We start from the raw sequence: 21,608 nt of genomic DNA, 5'->3' as shown, positions 1-21,608 counted from the left end.
TAGAAATGGAAACCGATCTAGGTGTAGCCAAGCTGTGAGTTTGAGGTCAGTGTGGTCTACAAAGTGAGTTCCAGCACAGCCATGGCCGAGCAGAGAAATGCCCCTCTCAATATACACACCCCCCAGATAAATTACTGAACTGGCTAAGGTGTTCTAAATCAACAGTTAAGGGTGTGCAGAGTTGTTGCTGCTCTTCCAGGTGATCACAGCACTTACTTCAGGTTCCTATTGCGTGTAACTTAAGCTCTGCGGAATGGGGAAGGGGGCTCTTAGACTCTGTAGGCTTCTGTGGACACCCACACAAAACGTGCACCTTAACTGAAACATTAACAAAAGCAAAGGCAAATCTTGTAGGAGCTTTTTACTTGAGTGGCCCAAAAATATTCCTTTTGCTAACAAGAACTGTACACTAATTCTTTGGGAAGAAGTAGAAATAACCAGCTATTTCAGCCACACTAACATTTATCAAGGACTGTGAAAAATAGGGACAAATAGTGCCAGAGTATGAATGCTAAGATCTGGTAATGGCTTTTTTAATTGTTGGATAATATAGTGCTGGCCTCAGATTTCTTGGGTGGAGGTCAGAGGACATTGAAGGAGTTGGTTCCCTTGTGCTGAGTAAGCATGTGTGGAGTGATTGGAAGTTGTGCACAGGTCTGGAAAAACAGCAGTCATATCTCATCAGCCTCCCTATGGAAATGGCATCCTCATAGGGAATCTGGAGGCTGACCAGTAAAACTCACACATACAGGAGATGTTAAGAGGATGACACTAACCATAGTGCCCTGCAAAAAGAGCCAGTCTTCCTGAAGGATACCCTCCCCTTCTGTGAGAGCACCTTTGCCCATGAAACCGGTCGTAATGGTGGCAGTGTTGGGACAGGACAAGGCTCTGCAGTGTGCAGCTTTGCTAAAGGAACCTGGGGACTCTGTGGTCCTGTTTTTAACCTCTTCATTCTCTGTTTGCCACATCCTAACTTCATGTTTGCTTTTGTTTCCTTTTTTTTTTTTATTTAAAGCTTTTTTTGTTTTGTTTTGTGTTTTTAATAGATGAGGGTTACTACCAGGGTGGAAAATTTCAGTTTGAAACTGAAGTTCCTGAAGCCTACAACATGGTGGTGAGTAGCCTGTGCCTAAACCTCACTCCACACCTACACACCAGGGACAAGGCATGGAGACATGGGGGCACTGCCTTGGGAGCTGTGCTTTCAACGCAAACTCACTGTGCTTTTCTTGTGGCATTAGCAGCAGTATGAGACTTTCAGCACAGAAACTCACTTGTCCAACAGCTATTCATTGTGCAGGTGTTCTTGTGTATTTCATGTAAATTTTTTAAATGGGGAGGGCACATTTTTTTAGACTGATTTCATTTAAGGTATAATACCAAAGCTCCAGGGGCCAATAATATTAGAATTTCAGGTAATTAATAGCCTATAGCTACATATTAGTTCCTCAAAGATGATATTACAAGACAGTGGTGACACACACCTTTAATCCTAGCACTCAGGAGGCAGAAGCGGGCAGACCTCTGAGTTAGAGGCCAGCCTGGTCTACAGAGTGAGTTCCAGAACAGGCAGGGCTGTACAGAGAAACCTCATCTCGAAAAACAAAACAACAACAAAAAGATCATATTCCATACTAACTATACTCGAGACTGACAAAGGACTTTGACTTTTGAGGATAGATCACCAGGGAGTAAGGTGATATATAGGCAGTTTAAGTGATAAAAATGGTAAGTAGCTAGACAGATGGGTAAATGGCTGAAAACGGATTCATAGGGATTCCAAAAAGAAAGTGAGAGCACCAGCTTTGGAGCGTGGGGTGGGGTGGTGGCCATATCGTTTGGTTTTGAGCCAGGGATTAGGTGGCATGGGCCAATCAGAGCTGTAGTTGAAGGTGTGGAATGAGAGCACATATTGGTAAGTCCAGCTCTGAGGGATCCTACACCACACTTGCATGCAATGTGCACATATATTCATGGACACATACACATGCAAATAAATAAAGAATAAATAGACTCACCCTGGTCTAGGAACTGTCGCACTAGAGTCTGCAGACACATCTGACTGAAAAGGTGATTTGTTCTGTCTGAAGCAGTAATGGTCAGGTGTGCGTCTGTGACTTAGCATAGCAATTTGGGTTCTTGGTTGGAGTTTGGGGGGGGGGGGTGCACGCGCACACGTGCTTACTTACATTGCAGGTGTAGATTGGGAGATTTGTGACCTTTCTCTATGTTGCAGCCTCCCAGGGTGAAATGCTTGACTAAAATCTGGCATCCCAATATCACAGAAACAGGGGAAATATGTCTAAGGTGAGTCTCTTCCTCCCTCTGCACTTCTGTGAGCCTCTTAGATCCACTCCTGCAAGGGGGTCTCTTGGCTACAATTCAGACCTGCCTGGGCCACACCTTACTATTGCTATAACGAGGGCCCTCATTATGCAGCATCCATCTCCTTGAGAGAGCAACTACAGTCCCGGTTTATGGCTGATGTATGCTAACAAGGAGAGGATGGTGGTGGGGTAAGAATAAAACTGCAGGAGCCTGACGTCAGTGATCTCAGGCAGGCACTACTGAAGACGCTTTCCATAAGACTGTGTCCCAACTGTCCCTGGAAGGTTACTGCTCTCTGAGAAAAAGAACTGGAGAAGATAAAGGGGGGCTTATTTTCATAGTAGGCAGCATTTGAGTTTTGGGGGTTTTTTTGTTTTTGTTTTTGATTTTTTACCTGTTTGGACTGTTAGTCTAGTAGTTCAGGGTATTAATGGTGGCTGTCGAGTCTAGACCAACTGCAGGTGATGCAGAATCTCTCTGACAGTAGGACTGGGGTGGCCTCATGTTTGGCCACCTGGGAAGCAGGCTTCTCATGTTATAAAGTGTTAGAACCTGAGGCTGCTCTTAGCGTACCTCTGTTTCTCTATTCTCCTCCCTAAGCATTAGCATTAGGTAAGAAAGATGAACTGTACCTGGTGCCTCTTGTTTGGTCTTTTATTTTTTTTTGTCTGGGAAATGCAGTCATTGCCATCAAACCCATACAGAAGCTTTAAAAATACTGTCAGGTAGGATACACATGCCTTTTGGATCTCTGAGTTCCAGGTCAACCAGGGTTTCATATTCATTAGTGAGACTCTGTCTCAAAACAAATAATAAACCGTAAACACAAAATTGAAAGAGGATCCCTGAACTACTTATCCTTGTGTGTAATCATTTTGAAAGCATGGACACTGGACAAAGGGTCTTAGACTACAGGAGGATACCATTCATGCCTGTAATCCAAGCACTCAGCCTGTGAGGCGCTCAGCCGCACTGATCACCAGGAAATATGCATGAGCCCCATGAGGTTGTGGCTTGCTGCTCTCCAGAGTTGGGGGTGTGGGTGAGAAGAGAGACCAGCCTCTCCCACATTGGAGGCTGTGGATGCTCACTTTGGGCAAATGGTTCCTTCTTCATAGGTAAAATGGTTTCCTGTTGGGGGATTTTTGTTTCAGATTATGCCTGACAGATAAATTGTAGATTCTTATCATTTTTATTGCTGTCACTGTTCCTGGCTATTAAAAAACTTTTTTGTGTGTGTATGTTGTTTTAATAATGCTTTTTTGATGGGACATGCCTGTAATCCAAGCACTCAGATGGCAGAGACTGGAGAATTGACACAAGCTTGAGTTGACCTCAAGTATGTAGCAAGTTTTAGGCAGGCTAGGACAACATCTGACACCCTGTCTCAAAAACAAACAAAAAACCCCATTTCCTTTCCTTTGCTTAGACTTCCATGTGAAGGACTAATAATAGTCCACAGAGTCACTAGACAGAGTAACAGGAGACATAGTAACTGAAATACAGCTTTGGAGGTGAAGACTGTCCTCAATAGGACAGAAGACTACACAGTCAAGAAGAGACAGGCTTCACAGTGCAGTTCATTCCTTTATGGTGAATAGCTACAGCTCCTCATTAACATGTGTTTCTGTCTTTCAGTTTACTAAGAGAACACTCAATTGATGGCACTGGCTGGGCTCCCACTAGGACATTGAAGGTGAGAGCATTCCTTCTGTAGTCCTCAGGCAGCTGCTCTCCTGTAAGATTTGCACCCTTTTTTCCTCTTCTCAGAACTACACACCTGGGTCTGCTCCACCAAGTAACCAGTTCTAATTGGATCAGAGTCCTTGTTGACCAATACTGTACCACTCAAGAGTCAAGCTGTAGTTTTCAGAACGACAAGAGAAAGTCTAGTGGTCTTGTTTATTCATTGGAGCTATTTTGAGCCTTTCTGGGTTTCTGGAAGAACTGCAAAGTGTGTAGGTTACTTCCTGAGTCAGAAGGATTGTGAAGTGATGGGTAGATTATTACTGAATAGCCTCCACAGGGGAGAAAATTTGACCTTGATTCCATGTCAGAATATGTAGACTTACTATAGTCCTGTTCCTTCTAAACTGTGTTCTGACGGTGGACCACCCACCCATTTCCTGTGTCCTGTCCTCAGGATTTAACTGCCAGATTGTCCCATTACCTAGAAGGTAGTCTCCTCCAGCCGTCCACTCATGATATCTGCTTCTTTTGTAATTCTCTGGGATGGCTGCCATTTCCTCTAGTGTCTGTACTACTTGGGGCAGTAGCCTGCTGTCAGCTCAGATGTCTAGCCCCCTCTTTCAGGCTTAATGCATGGCTTCACCTCCAGTGACAGTCACTAGCTCACACCAGAAGGTCAAATTTGCCAAGACAGATAGGTGGGAGAGATCAGAACAGTAAATAAAATTAGCGCTAGCACGTAACAATGGGCTATCCTTGAGAATCAGCTTGAAAGAACAAGACTTTGGAGTTGAAATATCAAGTAGAAGGAGTCTGTGGTTGCCATGGCTCTCATCTGAAGATCAAATTTGTGAACACAGATAAACAGTGGTTTTTAGTGGGAATTAGTTTTCTTAAAAGGGAAAGTCTCCCTTAATTCTTGAAATAACTAGAGACGATCAAGAAGATGTAGTGGAGTGGGGCTGGAGAAATGGCTCAGCGGTTGGGAGCATTGCTGAGTTCGATTCCCAGCAACCACATGGTGGCTCACAACCATCTGTGATGAGGTCTGGAGCCCTCTTCTGGCCTGCAATCAGACACACAGACAGAATATTGTATACATAATAAATAAATAAATATTTTTTAAAAAAAGATGTAATGGAGTGATTTCTCACTGAACTGTAAGAGGGAGTAATGTTACAAAGTAGCAGGCTTTGTTTTGAATGTAAATGTTAGAATTCCATTCTGTAACTACAGGAGGTCGAGCATGGCCTGTGGTCCCTGCATCTTTCTGAGCATGAAAGGCAGTGGTCAGAGGTTAGTCTTGAGTACAGGGCTCCTGTGTTCTGTCTGGGAAAAGCACTATCATGCACGTTTGATAGCTTATGATGCATATTTCTTAGTGGATAGGAGCCTGAGAATTGTTCTCTTTTTTTTTTTCTTTTAGGATGTTGTTTGGGGATTAAACTCTTTATTTACTGTAAGTATGTTATTAGCCCCTCTCCCTTTTCTTGGTTTTCTGGATGCTGGTTTGAAACACAAGTTTAAAATATATGGAAGCTTCTAAGCTACCCATCCTTTCCATTTTATGACCAGATTTTACACTGCAATGCAGGAACTTAGGGGCCTTTAAGAGTGATATATTTGGAGATTTTCTGCCTTCTGGAGCATATCTGCGCCTCTTCCTCCTTGTCATCTATGACATAACATGTTTGTCTTTAATCATCAACTAAAGGAACTTCCACTAACCTGTGAGGCCCTGCCCTATGTTGCGGAGTTTCTGGGAGCCAGTGTTTAAAGGCATTTCAGGTTCCCCTGTCTCCCTGTGAATACACTATTTGGAGGTCAGGCCTGGATTCCAACGCTCAGTTTTCCCTGCGTGCTCAATCATTGAAGTCGGCCTTGGCGTCTTAGGTGACATAACAGTGTTTGTAATCCCAGAGCCTTAGCCTAATTATTCTCTCCAGAAGTTGAGTTTCACTGCCTTTTTAAAAGGATTTATTTATCTTCATGTGTTTGGCCTGTATCTTGTCTGTGCAGTGCATGTGTGTCCTGTGTCCACAGAGACCAAAAGAGGGTGTTGAATCCCATGGGGCTGTTACAGTTGGATAGCCACTGTGTGGGTGCTGGAAATCAAACCAGGTTTTCTGAAAGAGCAGCCGGTGCTTCTCTTCAGCCCCTCCCTCTGGGCTTCACTGTCTGTTGACCCTTTGTGTTTTCAGTTTGACTGTGAGCCAGTGAGGACATGAGCTAAGCAGGCCTTTCTCTGTCACTTTTGCTCAGCCCGGACAGAGCTGTTCTGGAGTCCATCTTGTCTGCCCAGTTGTGAGTGTGTGTGTGTGTGTGTGTGTGTGTGTGTGTGTGTGTGTGTGTGTGTGTGTGTGTGTTGGTTGTTTTGACTAGCAATTGTTTAGGGAATTAATGGGCAGAAGTACATTGAATTTGAGGCTTTTTATTTGTTTGTTTTTAATATGTTTTTGTCTTAATTTATGAAATAACAGGTTTTATTATAATCTTTGTTTTGGGATGAGGTCTCACTCTGAAGGCCTTGACCCAACTATGTCACCCAGGCAAACCATGAACTCATGTCGATCCTCCTTCAACTTCCTGTGTCCTGGAATTAGCATGTGCCACATACCCCACTTGATAGATTCATAGTCATAGCTATGTTTTATCCTAGAGAGGAACACTGTACTGCAGGAAATATTTCTGCAATAAGCCATTTTCAGTGCTCTTTGAAAAGCAGTGACTCAGTGGGCTGATTTTCAAGAGGATTGAGTGTTCTTTGAGAGGTGGAAAGAGTCTGTGCTCCCCTCAGTTTGTGGGTACCAGATATTGTTCCCATTGGATTTTTGAGTGATTACCTTTGAAAGAATGTCAGAAAAGTAAGAACATTAGTCAAGGTCAGAAGAGAAACTGTATACTCTGAGTGAGGAGATACCACAGACATTAAATTAGGAGAGAGAAAGAAACTAATGCTTTTTAAAGGAAATGGAGAAGGGTGTGGTGGTGTTAGTTCCAGCATTTGGGATACAGAGGCAGATGGATCTCCTGAGTTTGAGGCCAGCCTCATCTAGCTAGTGCTGCAGAGATGCTATCTCCAAAAGAAAATAAAGAGATGAAGAGCCAGTGGTATGGCTTAGCAGATGGGAGGCGCTGGTCCAGTGACCCGAGTTAAATCCCACAGTTGTCCTCTAAACACTTGTGCGTGCAGCATAACACTGTCACATACATGATAATAATAAGAATGTGAACAGTGAAGCTGGAGAGGTAGCTGAAACAATAACATGCTTGCCGTACAAGCATGATGGCCTGAGTTCAGTTCACAGAGCTGATGTGAAAAAGCTGGGCATAGTGCTGGAGATAGGGAGATAGGATCGCTGGAGGTTGCTGGCCAGCTTAGCCTAATTAGTGAGTTCCAGGAACCAGTAAAAAAACCCTATCTGAGAAAAAAACAAGGCTCCCTAAGGAGTGACATTGACCCCTGGCCTTTAGATATACCTATTACCCACCTGTACCCCTACACTCAGGAACTATCACACAAATAATGACATTTTATTGAAGAACCCCATTGTTAAGAATGGTTATTCAAGGCCAGAGAGATGATTTGGTGGTTAAAAATACTGGCTGATCTTCCGGAAGACCCAGCTCACAGCTTCCTATAAACTAGTTCCAGGGGATCTGGTGTCATCTTCTGGCTTCCATAAGTATGTGCACTCATGTGCGCACACACAAACACACACACAGGAAAACACTCGGAATGGTTGTCCATCACCAGTTATCAGAAAGCATCAGATTAATGTGATTGCTGTCTTCTCCGGTACCTCAGAATGGCATAGTCTGTGTAAACATACTCTTGACACTTTCTCAACTGCCATTCACCATTTTGAAAATCGCCCGCCCTTGACACTGTGCTGTGAGGGATTTTGAGTGCTTGGGGCGGGGCGCTGTCTAGGTTGCTGTGCCATTCACTGCCTGACAGTGGGAAAGCAGATTCTTCCCCACACTCATTGTGAGTTGCTCTCTTTTTAAGGATCTCTTGAATTTTGATGATCCACTGAATATTGAAGCAGCAGAACATCATTTACGAGACAAGGTGAGCTGGCAAACGGGCTGCTTCTAGGTAGACTCATAGGTAAAAGGAGCCTCTGCATTGGGTAAGTGAGAACTTAAGTGGTGGGTGTGGGGTAGCCATTTAAAGCATCTGTGTCTCAGTCAGTGTGTGGTTTGCTCATAGCGAAAGTGGCTTTTATTTACAGGTAAAATTATAATAAAATTTCCGTATGAGTAATATAGCAGGCACATTACCTCATTAGCAGTAAGGTAGAGCTGGGGTATAACTCTGTGGTAGAGCACTCACTGTTGCAAGACAACAGCAATACCATACCATGGTGGTTGAGGGACATGGAAGGAAGGATGGGTCACATCAGGCCACCTGCCTCTTTCCACACCCTTTGCTGAGATCTTGTGTGTTTGCTTTTACCCAAAATAATGGACTCTAGTCCATTCCACTTAATCTTCAGGTTTTTTTCTTTTTGATCAGATCAAAAGCTCCTTCCTGGGCTGTTTTCCCCACAGGATGTTTCCCTGCTGTAAACTGCATGTCAGTAAACACAACTACATCCTAAATATACTGGATTTGGTTTAGTCCTACAGCCGGATCACTGGATCCTTGATTTGAATAGTGGGCTGGCTTTTAGGCTCATCAGGGCACAAGTCCATGCCTGATAGGTTGATGCACTTCACTGCACGCTGCTCTGGAAGGCTACTTTGCCCTCTGCTTTTAAACTTCTTTGTAGATCAGGTGTGACAGTGTGATTACTTAGTTCCTCTGAATAGTTTGCTTTTATTTTTGAGCCACTTCATAGAAGATGGTTTGTATTTTGATTTTTTTTTTCTGATGTGTCTACTGAGGGCCTGACTCTGGCTAGTCATTTGCACATCAGGGACAGAGCTTTTTCTGTACATTGAACACTTTCTGTCTTGCCTACGTCAGATGGGTATGAAATGCTTGTGATTTAAAAAAAAGCCCCCTGAGAAGCCAGCGTAAGTGTACCAAGCTGATAGAGTTGCCATCATGCACTTGTGACTGTACTGTGGGGCCTATGTGTGGGTCCATGACAGAGCACTGCTAGGGAAAGGGATTCCTACAAAGGACCAGCAGCAGTCCTGTGTAACCTGAGTAGGAATGTAGAGAAGTGTCTAGTGTGATCTGGTTGAAGTGGCTCAAGTTGTTTGGCTTCAGTAAGCAGCAAAGAGGCTTGCCTGTTTAATTGTTTGAGATAGGGTCTCACTCTGTAGCCCTGGCTGGCCTAGAGCTCTCTATGTAAATCACTGCCTCTTGAGTCCTGGAACTAAAGGCGTGCGCCACCACACATGATTGAGATTTGTTTGTAAATTCATTTTGCATTGCTAGGGGTTGAACCTGGGGCCTTGTGCATTCAAGCCAGATATTTCTAAACCCCCATCTCCTTTTCTCAGAAATGAGGTCTTGCCAGGGTAGCCCTAAAACCTGTTCTTGGGATACACTTCCAGACTTGCTGAGACTAGACAGATAGGCGTTTGCTGCCACACCTGGCTAGGAACACTCTCTGATCCTTTAGTGACCCGTGTGGCTATTGACCATGTGTCCTGTATTACCTCCTCCAACTGGGTATACCTACTTAAATTAGTCATGGGGCTACACTCTTGGGCTCCAGCATCCATGGTCTTCATTTAAAGTCTTGTGTTCTTAAAAATGAAAGAGGAAGTTAGAGGCAACAGGAACTGCAGTAGGAAGCCTCCTGTGGACCTGGCACTGGGTTTGCCCAGAAATGAACAGAACAAAAGGAGTCAAGGTGGAAGAGAAGTCTTTTGTCCTGAGTTAACATTCTAAGGTAGTTTCTGGTAAGCTCCAGCATTGCTCAGCTCTGGAAACTAGAAGTGATCTCGAAGGCATTTTGAAGTTTCTGCACAACCTTCCGCAAACTCCTGTATCTCAAGTGAATGGCATACAACCGTGCGCACAGATGTGGAGAGGTAGCGGCAGTCACCTATAGTCAGGTCGCCACTTAAACTGGAAGCAAGTCTCTGACCTCCTCATAGTGTTCAAACTGAGAAAAGGTTTTGAAACTTTGGGCCTTAAGAATAAGCAGGAGCTGGCTAGGGTTGGGGCCCTATTGCAGAGAGGCTATTATAGGTAGGCACACTTTTAAGAGAGCACAGCAGCCTCTCAGGATGTACCAAGTCTTTGCCTTTATCCTGCTCATTTCCGTGAAGAACAGACAGGGGAACCCTCCATGCTTCAGGCCTTAGAAAACAAAGCTTATAGCTGTGTAGTGGGGACAGTAGTGACCTATAGCTAAGTTGTTAGAGGAAGCTGTTTGAGAGCTTCAGCCCCATGGGAATTGACTGCTAACCTTGAAGAGAACAGACTAGGGAAAACCTAGGGCACTGGCCCAGATCTCAGAAGGCTTTTCCACTCAGACTGTCCTGGGTGAGTCCTAGAGACTCTGCTGTGTTTTATCATCTCAGGAGCCCCAGTGTGCATTGTCTTTGATGTGAGAGGATGGTAAGCTCTGTGGCCCATTGCCTTTCTCCGGGTATGGTGGGTGCAGGTAGGGTGGGGCCGTGAAGGTAAGCACATTTTGGTGGATAGCAAGGCTTTGGGAAGGTGGATCTAAAAAAGCAAAGGTCTGTCCAAGAATGTGTGACCCCTCCTCCTCCACGGTCCATTGGCCACTGGGCCATGGGGGCAAAGGGAGCAGAATTGGCGAGCGTGGCCTTGTCTAGCTTGTGAGTACAACAGAAATAGCCCTTCAGGAGGTTAAACTGCAGTGAACCAAAGTATCGGGGATATATAGAATTGGGGTGGTAGCTGTCGTAAAGCTCCGTATACAAATCTTTGGAAGCATGGTCCTAGTGTAGTGCTCCTAGCACAATGTCTGATTGCCTTATCAGCAGCAGAGGGTAGCTTCAGGGAACTGTGTCCAGGGTCATACTAGGGTTGGGCATCTGGGCCTAGTAGCAATCTCCAGATGAGGTCAGGTAGAGAACAGGGCTCCTTCTGCCAGGGGAAGGGAGTTGTCCATGTTTCTGAGCTTACTCAGAGTTGCCAGGCCAGGGTAGACTTTAGCTTCCGACCATCAGGGCCTCCCAGCAAAAGAGCAGCCGTGTAGAAGAGTGTTGGCATTGGGACCATGAACATGCTTTTTCAGACTTGATGTTCCTGTTGGCACGAGTGAGGGTGTGGGATGAGATGCCCTCAGGTTCTCCACTGCTCTGACTTGTGCTGTGCCCCTCCCCACCGCACACTGCACTGTCCCCTGCGCAGTTCGTACTAGGGTTATGGAGAGATGGCACCGTTGGTGACATGAAGCAGGCTTCTCCATAGAGTCCTTCACTTCGAGGAGACTGGCTGTGTTCCTGAAGTGTCACTTTGCTCTCTTACTCTTCTCTGCTTTATCTTCTCCCTCTGCAGGAAGATTTCCGGGACAAAGTGGATGAATACATCAAACGCTATGCCAGATGATAAGAGGGGAGATTGCAGTGCTGAGGACTTTGTCACAGTTGTCTCTGATGTGAAACAGCTAGAGGTAGCCCTCCTCCCCATCCTCATACTCCCTGTCAGCCCCTTGGGCTTGTCCCAGTCTTGCGACCTTGTCCTGAAGAAGACCATCCTCCTGACTACACAATACAGCAAGAAAGTGTCTGGGCTTCGAGAGCGTTGTCCGCTTCCCTTAACATGTTTCCTGAAACTCTGTCTAGGCTATGGGATTCCTCTGAAGTTGTAATGAACTCACCATTGAGGATAGCACTTGCTTCCCTTACCCCCAACAAAATCGGTGTCCTGCACAAGTGATGTAATGACATGTTTGGTGTGACTGGCAGATTGGCAATAAGAAACCCGCTATAAACTGTGATTGGATGCACATTCTCTTAGCTTCTTCCACGAATGTTGGCCCTGCCTAGATGTGAAGCTTCCCGGAATGCATAGTCATTCACTGTAGATCTTACTGAAATGCGTATTTTATTTAATGTAAGTATATTTTGGAACAGATTTGTAATTTGTACAATTTGATGCTTTAATTATTTTTTTCTATTCTCAATTAGTTTGTATTTTCATTGTATAGAGCAGACACAAAGATACTGGGTCAAGCAACTCTTGAAGAGAAATACAAAGGGACCGTGAAAGGCACATTACTCAGTTTCTCCAGATGTAGCAGGAATCCGGCTGCTGGGTATCAGCTCTTCCTTCGGCTCCGCATGTGGCAAGGATGTTTTGGAGACTTAGTACCTAGTGCTCGATGATCCAAACCAAAGGCAGGGAATCTTCCCTCATTCGCTACCCAGACACAGCAGGCTGAGCTCCCTAAGAAGGGTGGTGGCTGACTCTGCAGTTGTCATAGCATGAGCCAGGGCTTCTTTAACAGAGCTCTGTCTTTGCTTTCCAGCAAGAGGAAGTATCTGGGGAATGAGCTCAGTCTCTGGTGCTGCCAGGACTGCACTGTGGCTGCCTTCTGACTTGCCAGTGGTTCCAAGCCCTCATAGGGGAGTCTCGCGGGCCTTGGCAGGCTTAGCAGCAGCAGTTACCATACTTCCTCAGGGTAGAGCCCTTGAGGGTCGGACCTGTCGAGAGAGGCTAGTAGACTTATTGTAGTTTTTTTTAGACACTTAAACCAGTGAAATCTAATGCAAAATAAATGCATGTCTGGTTTTATTCACTGCCTGCCTAGCGTTCGCACTCAAGTGCCAGTCTTCCTGCCTGTCACCCTCTGGGTTTGGTGACCTTTGCAAGGTCAGTCTTGCTTCCCACTTGGTATCAGAAATTGGGTCAGTTAGCCACAAGGGGTGACCTCATCTGACAGGCCACAAACCTAGATGAACAGAGCAGGAAGGATGGGGCCCAACAGAGTGAATGGTGGTACCCCAGTGATCCAGGACTTGCTCGGGTGCCCCAGCATTCTCCTCTCAGAGCCTGGGGGAGTGCTGAGACAACCCTCTGCCAGTGTTGGTGTTACTGGGTTCTCAGCAGCCAGATACTAATGCCACCATACACTCGTCAGCACTCTCGGTGCCCAGTGATCCTGGTGCCTGATTGACAGTGCTAGCGTCAAAGATAGGACTCCTCACAGGAGTGCTTCAGTGAAGAAATGACACTAGTCCCTGTCGGTCAGATGCGAGACCAGCCTGCCTCAGGCTGCGCTGAGACTGGTGCTAACCTCAGGGCATTATACAGTAGCATTTTATTAGAGGTCAGATAATTTGTGACTTGACATTTCCAGATAGCCAATACCCTCTCATTCTGTTAAGTGGAAATCCCTTAGAAATAGTTCTAGAACCCTTCACCTCACTCCTCCCAGTGAGCAGTAGCTTGTGCCTGACCTCCAGGCTGGTAGCTTCTTGATCTCCCCACCCAGGCCAAAGCAGCATTCTAACAGTCCTTGGGACCCCAACAAACTGAAATTTTAGTTCTGCTAAAATCCCCAAGCTTGTGAAGAGGCCAGGTCTCAATGGAAAACTGGTAGGAGTGGTCTGGCCTGGGGAAGGAAGGAAAGCTCTTGGGCAGCTTGAACACACCATCAACCTCTGCCTCCTGGGTCATGGCTCTGCTTGGGAGACTGCTGCTCAGACTTTAGCTAAGTCGTGTGTTCTCAAGAGCTCAGAGAATGAAGCACCCTCAGAAGGAGGGTCGCATCTCTGATTATTTCTTAAACACCCCACCCCAGCAGGTCACTTCCTTTTACAGTCTTTCTAAGGAGTTGAGGCAGAGTCCAGGTCTTGGCTGTACACCGCTGTGCCTCTTTTCCTCCCAGTCTCCTGCTCTTGCTCATTTGTTTGCTTTCTGTTAGTTTTGTGTGGCCCAAGCCTTCATCCCAGTCTCCTCCATTCTAGGATGATGTGCACAACACCCAACTCATCTTGGTGTTTCTACCCACTGTTGAGGGAGTACGGGAGCGGGGTCTTCCGATGTGGGTGACCTCCCTTTTTGTTATGTTCAAGTACTGAGAACCTTACAGCCACCCTGTATTCCTACTCAACAGGCAGCAAGGTTTGCACCTGAAAAGCAGTCAGCGCTGTAGAGCAGCTCTGTGGACTGACTGCCTTCCAGCCTACTCCACTCACTTCTGTGAGTGCACTGAGATGAAAGCTCTCCGAGCAACCTAAAGCCACCCTGGATTTCCTCCCCTCCCCCTGGCAACCCTGACGGGTTGTGATTTGCTTAACCTTTAGTTGAATTTGCTTTATTCTTTCCTAAACCTAAAATCTCCAAGATTCCTGTGGACAGAACAGTCAGGGTTTTGTTTGTCTGTTTATTTATTTATTTTAAGTATTATGAGTGTTGTGTCCGCACGGACTCGTGCTTGCCAGAAGAAGGAATCAGATCCCATTATAAACAGTTGTGATCCACCATGAGTTCTGGGAAGAGCAGCTATCAGTGCTCTTAACCACTGAGGCATCCGTCCTGACATCAGGGTTTTTGCTGACAACCCAGCAATAATTTTTTAATGTAAAAATATCACTAATGGGTCAGGCTGTGGTGGCGCACGCCTTTAATCCCAGCACTCTGGGAGGTAGAGGCAGGCGATCTCTGTGAGTTCGAGACCAGCCTGGTCTACAAGAGCTAGTTCCAGGACAGGCTCCAAAACCAGAGAGAAACCCTATCTCGAAAAAAAAAAAAAAACACTAATTTAATGGGCTGACAATACAGTTCAGTGGCAAAGGTGCTGTGCACAAGCCTGGTGACCTGAGTTTGATCCCCGGAACCAACCCAGGTCAAAATGGAAAGATAATAACTCGAGTTTTCCTCTGAGCTCCACATGTGTTATGGCACATGCTCACACTCTTCAATAACAACGTAAGGTAAAACAATAGAAGGCTATCCGCCAGCAACCATGGTCTGTAGTAGGCACTTCTTCATTGTCTGTCCCAGAGGTGATTTTCACCTTCACCTACTTAAAAATACCCCATCTAAGAAAGATCCCAGATTGCTACAGTTCCACTGTTCTCAACGTGCTTAATAAAATCTTAGAGTATGGTTATATGGCTAGGAATACTTTTGCCAAAGAATTTGAAATATAAAGCCTGTGACCCCCTCTTCCCTCCTATGACCTGTATCACACACTAGACAGCACATGGGCTGATGCTGAGGCCACACTGCCTGTCGGTGAATCACAGTTTTAAGCACATGGTGGAGGCCTTGTCGAGAATGTTTGTACATGTTGAGTGGCATAAAGACTTCTCTCAAATCTCAGCTTTGGACTCATTTGCTCTCATTTTCAAATTTCCTGAGCCAGAGTTTTCCCAAAAAATTTCCTTGGCTTCCAGCAGAACTGTTGTGAACAGGGTTTCTTGCACAGCCTTTGACAAGATCACCTGCCAGGCAGGCATCCACACAGAAAAGAGAGGAGCTAAGACGGCTTAGGTTAAGGATGTTCCTGCTGCCCCGTTAACGCAGTGGGCTCTGGCAGGTCTAGATGTGTCTGGGTTGTGTTTCTCCACACTGCGTCTTTAGTGGCCTCTTCTTGTTTTTGTTGAGCTTTCTAGCCAGTCCTCACAGGTGATTAGGTATCAAGCCAGCCATTTGTGTTAGCAAACATTTCTCTTTAGAGAAGAAAAGCCTGGTTCTAATAAACCCATGTCCTACCTTCCTTCACTATGGGAACTGAGGGTCCATGTTGGGCAGAGCTGTGGTGAACATGAACAGCCTTTTCCCGTTCCAGAAGCTTTCCCTCATACTAGTGTCTAAAAAGATAGGGCCATGTCCTGGGAGGACTGGTAAGGAGTTCTCAATGAACTTGGGACATAGGCCAAGGTCCAGTGATTCCATGGATCCTGTTGCCCTCAATATAGGTGTCAGACTGGTAATGGTGGTGTATTGGTAGATTAAAAGAAGCAGCCTGAAGTCCATGCCGTGGCAAAACCCTGGGTACAGAAGCAGTCTTCCCACATTGTTTTCACCCGTAGAAAGGGTTGTAAGACATCCTTGGCCGCCTCACAGCTTCCCGAGTCCTTCAAAATAAGTCCCCCTATACCCAGCATGCAGAGCTCACTATGCCACCCTTACAGGAAATAGCCATTTAGGGCCTTGCCTATTCCTTCATGTCCTGAGATGACACTAGTCTAGTTAGTCAAGTCTCAGCTTTCCTCTTGGGGTCTGTCCAGATTCAGTTCATATGTTCTTAAGTGCGCTGACATCTTCCATGAAGATAGACACTTGTGAGGACCCCTCCTTTCCCTGTCATCAGGAAACACAAGGTAGAAATGCCACTTGACCGTATATGTTTGTCCCCCTGGGAGCTACTGAGCACCTGGAGCCTCATCTTGGCCATTTGCAGTAACCTGGCGGGTTATAGTGTGACTCTTCACTGTTGAGCAAAGTAGAGAATATGGAGTGTGTACCAGAGGCAATCGCCCCAGGAATTGTCCAGAAGCTGGGTCCTCTGGCCAACCAGGCAATGACTGGCAGGTTATGTTCACCAGCCAGGGAGCTGTCTGGTCTGTACAGGTTGCTTTGCCTGAGTGAGGAGCATAGGAAGAGAACAATAAAATCTTAGCCAGATGCTCAGACTTGGCTATCGGTATGAATAGAAGTGAAGTGTAGGACTGAAAACATTCAAACCTCCCAACCCCCAGTAAATAGCATGTTAACTCAGACTAAAAATGTAGGCGAAAACTAGGCTAACGTGAAAGGCAATGGAAGAAGCAAGCCAGAATAACAACCCATATGGTAAAGGTAGGACCAGTGACATGGAGACAGTGAGACCCTGGAACATGCAGCAGACGACACAGGCCCTCAGGATGAGGGTTGCAGAGAAGGCTGGAGAAGAAGATTGGATGGACTGATTGACCAAGCTGAGTGTATACCTGGCCATGACACAAATTGCCAGACAAGTGTGACAGTGCCCTTAAAGTGAGACCCAGCAGGTTCTGACTCATGACAGCCATAGCTTCTCTGCTTGTAAGGGAACTGAATCTTTGGTTCTACAACTCAGAATAGAGCCTACCCAGAGGGTCATTTGACCTTAACAGTTCCTGCCACACCTGTCCCTGAGATCGCTAAAGCTGGCAAAGAACCAGCCAGGAAGAGCAGAGAATGCGCCACTGGGGTTCCCACAGGCCCAGGAAAAGGCCGTGTTTCCATGAACTGTTGGAGGAGAGAAACCTTGCCATGCAGCATACTGGGCAGAGGTTAGGGGCTGGTACCTGCTCAGCAATGGGGAAATAAATCTAAAGGCTATGTTGGTCAAGATGGCTGGGCGGTTGAAGGCACATGCCAAGCCTGGTGACCCCTCGGGACTCAGTATGGGAGGAGGGAATCATTTGTTAAGTGCTCCAGGTGGACCTGCAAGCAAGTGCTCAGACAGCAGAGTTGAAAAAACACCCAGAATAAAGCTTCTAAATGTAGCGCTGGAACATCCATACCATGCCACCATAAACTACCAAGCCTGCTGACATACTAGGCACCAGGCTGGCTACAATGCTATCCTGGAAAAGGAATTTACTGCCTTAAACGGCAGTCTCTAACTCGGGCACTGCTGGAGAGGGGTGGAGAGGAGTCTTCCAGATGACTTCCCAGCCAGGCATAGCTCTTGCTTTCCCTCATGTAAACCAAAGTTGCTCTTCCAGGAGAGACAGACCAGGCCTCCAGCACTAGCACAGCACCAGACTTCAGATCCCAGTTTCCGAATATAACGTGTCCAAGAGCCTCAGAAGCCATCTGTCAGAGTTAAGGTTTCCATTGTGGTGAAGAGACACCATGACCACGGGAATTCTTAAAACATTTAATTGGGGTGGCTTGCTTACAGTTTCAGAGGTTCAGTTTGATTTCATGACGGTGGGGAGCATTGTGCCATGCAGGCAGACATGGTGTTGGGAGAATAGCTGAGAGTCCTACCTCTTACAGGCAACAGGAAGTCAACTGCCACAAACTGCAGTATCCTGATCACAGGAAACCTCGAAACGCAGTCCTACAGTGGCACACTTTCTCCAACAATGCTGTGCTCCACCAAAGCCAGACCTAATAGTGTTATTCCCTGTAAAGGTTATGGGCGCTAATTACATTCAGACTATCACATTCCATTCCCTGGTACCCATAAGCTTGAACAATATGATACAGAACGCATTTAGTCCAACTTCAAAGATCCTCATAGTCTATCACAGTCTCAAAAATGTTTTAAAAGTTCAGTCTCTTCTGAAATTCATACAATCTCTTAACTAATACCCTCTAATCTCATGCTTCAATACTTAGTTGCATAGGATATATATCACCATTTCAAAACATAGGGAAGGGAACATTATGAGGAAATAAATGGACCAAAAACCAGTTGGGCAAACTCCAAATTCTTCATCTCTGTGTCAGATGTCAAAATGGTCTTCAAATCTCAAATTCTGTTCTGCTTTGTTGACTGCAACATACTTCTTTCTTCTGGATGGTTCCACTCCTTTAGCAGCTCTCAGCAGGTACCCATGACTCTTATCTTCTCTAACGTCTTTTGTTCTCCAAGGCAATCCAGACTTCAACTTCACACAATGGCCTCTCTAGTAGGCCTTCATTCAGGACACCCCTGATCCACGCTTGGCTTCAATGGCTTTCTTTAGGTGTGGAAGCCAATCCCACAACCTGTTTCTCCTATTAACTCTAAAGCCAGAACTACATGGCCAAAGATGCTAAGTTCTCTGCTTGCTAGGGCTGGAACATGGCCTCCTCATTCAAATACATCTTCACCAGCTTTCTGTCTTTCACTAGCTAAGCTTGGCTGTCCTGAAACTTGCTCTGTAGACCAGGCTGGCCTCAAATTTAGAGATCCACATCTGGCTCTAAGCTTTCCTTTAGATCCTTTTCAGAAGTTGGGAATTTAGCTTCCGGGATAGTGCCCTGAAGTCACCTCTCTATCCATTTCTTAATCCAGTTATCTTCTTGAACACAGGATTTAGTTCCATTTCACTTTCTGATGCTCCCTGCTTGGCTTCCTCCTTTTCATTATAAATCTTCATTAGAGTCTATACTAGGCTGTTGGAAGATATCTTCTGCCAATGGAATTAATTGTGAACTTTTCAGTTTAGCCTCAGGCAGATTCTTCACCAAAATATCACAGGAACGATCTCTAGGCAATATACTAAAATTCTCTGAAACCTCTTGAGTGAGCCCCTGACAGTTCGAATAACTCTTAGCACATCTGCTTCCATGTTTTTCCTAGTATGCCCCATGTAAAAGGTCTTAAAGCATTCCACTTCTTTCATAAACCCAAAGTCCAAATTCCTCCAAGCAAACACATGGTCAGGCCTATCACAGCAATACCTGACTCCTGGTACCAACTGATGTCACAGTAAGGTTTTTGTTGCTGTAAAGAGAGCCCCATGACCATGGCAACTGTTATAAGAACATTTAATTGGGGTGGTGCCTCACTTACACTTTTCATTATTGTCACGACAGGGAGCATTGTGCCATGCAGGTTGATGTGGTGCTGGAGTAGCTGGGAGTCAACAGGAGGGTGATGATACACTTGGCAGTATCCTCAACATAAGAAACCTCAAAGGCCTGCCCAGCAGTGGCACACTTCCTCCAACAAGGCCATCCATACCCACGCCAATAAAGCCATACCTCCTAATGGTGCCACTCCTAATGAGATTATGGGGCCAGTCAGTTACATCCAGAATACCACGTTCCACTCCCTGGCCCCAATAAGCTTGTAACAATATACTGCGAAGCCTGGGAGCAGATGGGCATTGCCTATAGAGTACCCCAATTTGAATTACGGCTGGTTTCAGAAACCATACAGGCCGGAAGGAAGATGCATGGTATTAAAGGCTGAAAGGCGCACGTGGCAAAAACCTGGTTTCTGGAAACAAAGTGAAAAGTCAGCTTGAATCTTCAAATGCTGTAGAACAAAGAATCACTGCCCTATTGGTAAAGGTTGACTAAAACCTTCAATATGGGTGCAGTGGGGGCATGCCTTTAATCCCAGCACTTAGAAGACAGCCAGGTGGATCTCTGCAAATCCAAGGCCAGTCAGGGCTATGTAATGAGACTCAAAAATTATGTAAAACCAAAGTTCTAAAACGGAAGGATGGGGCCTTTAGAAGTCATAGATGGTGGTTAAATAGAAATCGCCCATCTGATGCTCAAGCATAGTGATGCTGAAAGTCAGCGGTGAGGAACAGGAGTCGTCAGAGAGGACAGAGACTGAATACTGTAATACTATAAATATTTGCAAATACTCAAGTATTGTTAAATTTTAATTAAAAACAGGGGTGGGGTGTAGCACTTGACCTAGCACGTGTGAGGTCCTGGGATTATGTCTAGTACTCCCTCCCCCTGTGCCCCCCAAACGGCAAAGAAACTAAATTCAGGTAAGATTCCCTCCGTTCATCAAAAATGGGTAAAACGATGCTAGGGAACTGGAAAGAGATGAGTCAGTAGCTAAGGACACGAAGTGCTCTTCTGGGAGATCCAGGTTCCGTTCCTAGCACTCATGGGTGATTCGCAAGCACGTGTAACTCCAGCTTTAGGGGATGCCAAGCCCTTCTCTGGAATCCATGGACAACTGTACTCATGTACATACACATGTAATTTAAAAATAAATGTTTTTAACGTTGGTACTAGTGAACTTAATTCACGTGTGTGTGTGTGTCATAATACCCATAGCAGCCACTGACAGCTGCACAGGAAGATACCCTGACAGCCCCAGCAGATGTGACTACAGCTGCAGTTGCATGCTACCACATCTGGCTGATGGCAGTACGCACCTGAAAGGATGCTCAACATCACTCGTTGGCAAAGCACTTCTGAGATCATTCTCCATGAACGTAACAGAACCGGCAAAAGGAAAAAGGAGAGGCAGCGGCTTTGGCCAACCTGAGGATCCCCCAGACTTCAGAGAGAGCAGAGGTGTGGCATCTTTCACTAGACTAGCCCACACCACAGTGTTGTTAGAAACATGCAGCCAGAGTGGGCAGAACACGGTGGGTGCTCTTTGAAGCTTACCTTCCCAAAGGAATGTGCCATTCCTTAACAAATCTTCCATCCCCGTGATGAGTCCATGTGCATGGTTTGAATCAGAGTTCAGGAAGGACAGTGGTGCTTTCCCTGTGTTGCAAAACACGTGCCAATATACAAAGCACCAAGAAAAAAATGGCTGAAAGACACTTAAGGAAATGTTCAACATCCTTAGTCATCAGAGAAATGCAAATCCAAACAACTCTGAGATTCCATCTTACACCTGTAAGAATGGCCAAGATCAAAAACACTGATGACAACTTATGCTGGAGAGGCTGTGGGGAAAAGGGAACACTTCTGCATTGCTGGTGGGAATGCAAGCTGGTCCAGCCCCTTTGGATGTCAGTGTGGCGATTTCTCAGAAAATTAGGAAACAACCTTCCTCAAGACCCAACAATACCACTTTTGGGTATATATCCAAAGGATGCTCAATCGTGCCACAAGGACATGTGCTCAACCATGTTCATAGGAGCTTTGTTTGTCATAGCCAGAACCCGTAAACAACCTAAATGCCCCTCGACCGAAGAGAGGATACGAAAAGTGTGGTACATTTACACAATGGAGTACTACGACATCTTGAATTTTGCAGGAAAATGGATGGAGCTAGAAAATATCATTTTGAGTGAGGTAA

General features: G+C 45.7%; 1 protein-coding gene across 4 annotated transcripts in view; it reads left to right on the top strand.

Annotated features, from left to right (window-relative positions):
- Positions 1–20,576, top strand: part of Ube2f (ubiquitin conjugating enzyme E2 F (putative)) — a 52,835-nt gene extending 32,259 nt beyond the window's left edge. For 2 of the 4 annotated variants that reach the window (XM_075952035.1, XM_075952036.1), the window contains exons 5-10: positions 1,050–1,117; positions 2,240–2,310; positions 3,970–4,027; positions 5,447–5,479; positions 8,033–8,095; positions 11,459–12,053. In XM_075952035.1, the coding sequence (XP_075808150.1) occupies positions 1,050–1,117; positions 2,240–2,310; positions 3,970–4,027; positions 5,447–5,479; positions 8,033–8,095; positions 11,459–11,509 (344 nt within the window). In that variant the 3' untranslated portion in view covers positions 11,510–12,053. Of the gene's footprint in view, positions 1–1,049; positions 1,118–2,239; positions 2,311–3,969; positions 4,028–5,446; positions 5,480–8,032; positions 8,096–11,458; positions 12,054–12,110; positions 15,233–19,414 lie in introns of those variants that run through there. The other 2 variants (XR_012908202.1, XR_012908201.1) reach the window with 2 other exon arrangements.
- Positions 20,577–21,608: the final 1,032 nt, after the last annotated feature.

The sequence above is a fragment of the Microtus pennsylvanicus genome, chromosome 17 (genome assembly GCF_037038515.1).
Source record: "Microtus pennsylvanicus isolate mMicPen1 chromosome 17, mMicPen1.hap1, whole genome shotgun sequence".
Taxonomy (NCBI): Eukaryota; Metazoa; Chordata; class Mammalia; order Rodentia; family Cricetidae; genus Microtus; species Microtus pennsylvanicus.
The sequence above is the reverse complement of the archived record's forward strand: the minus strand, read 5'-3'. Positions and strand labels throughout refer to the sequence as shown.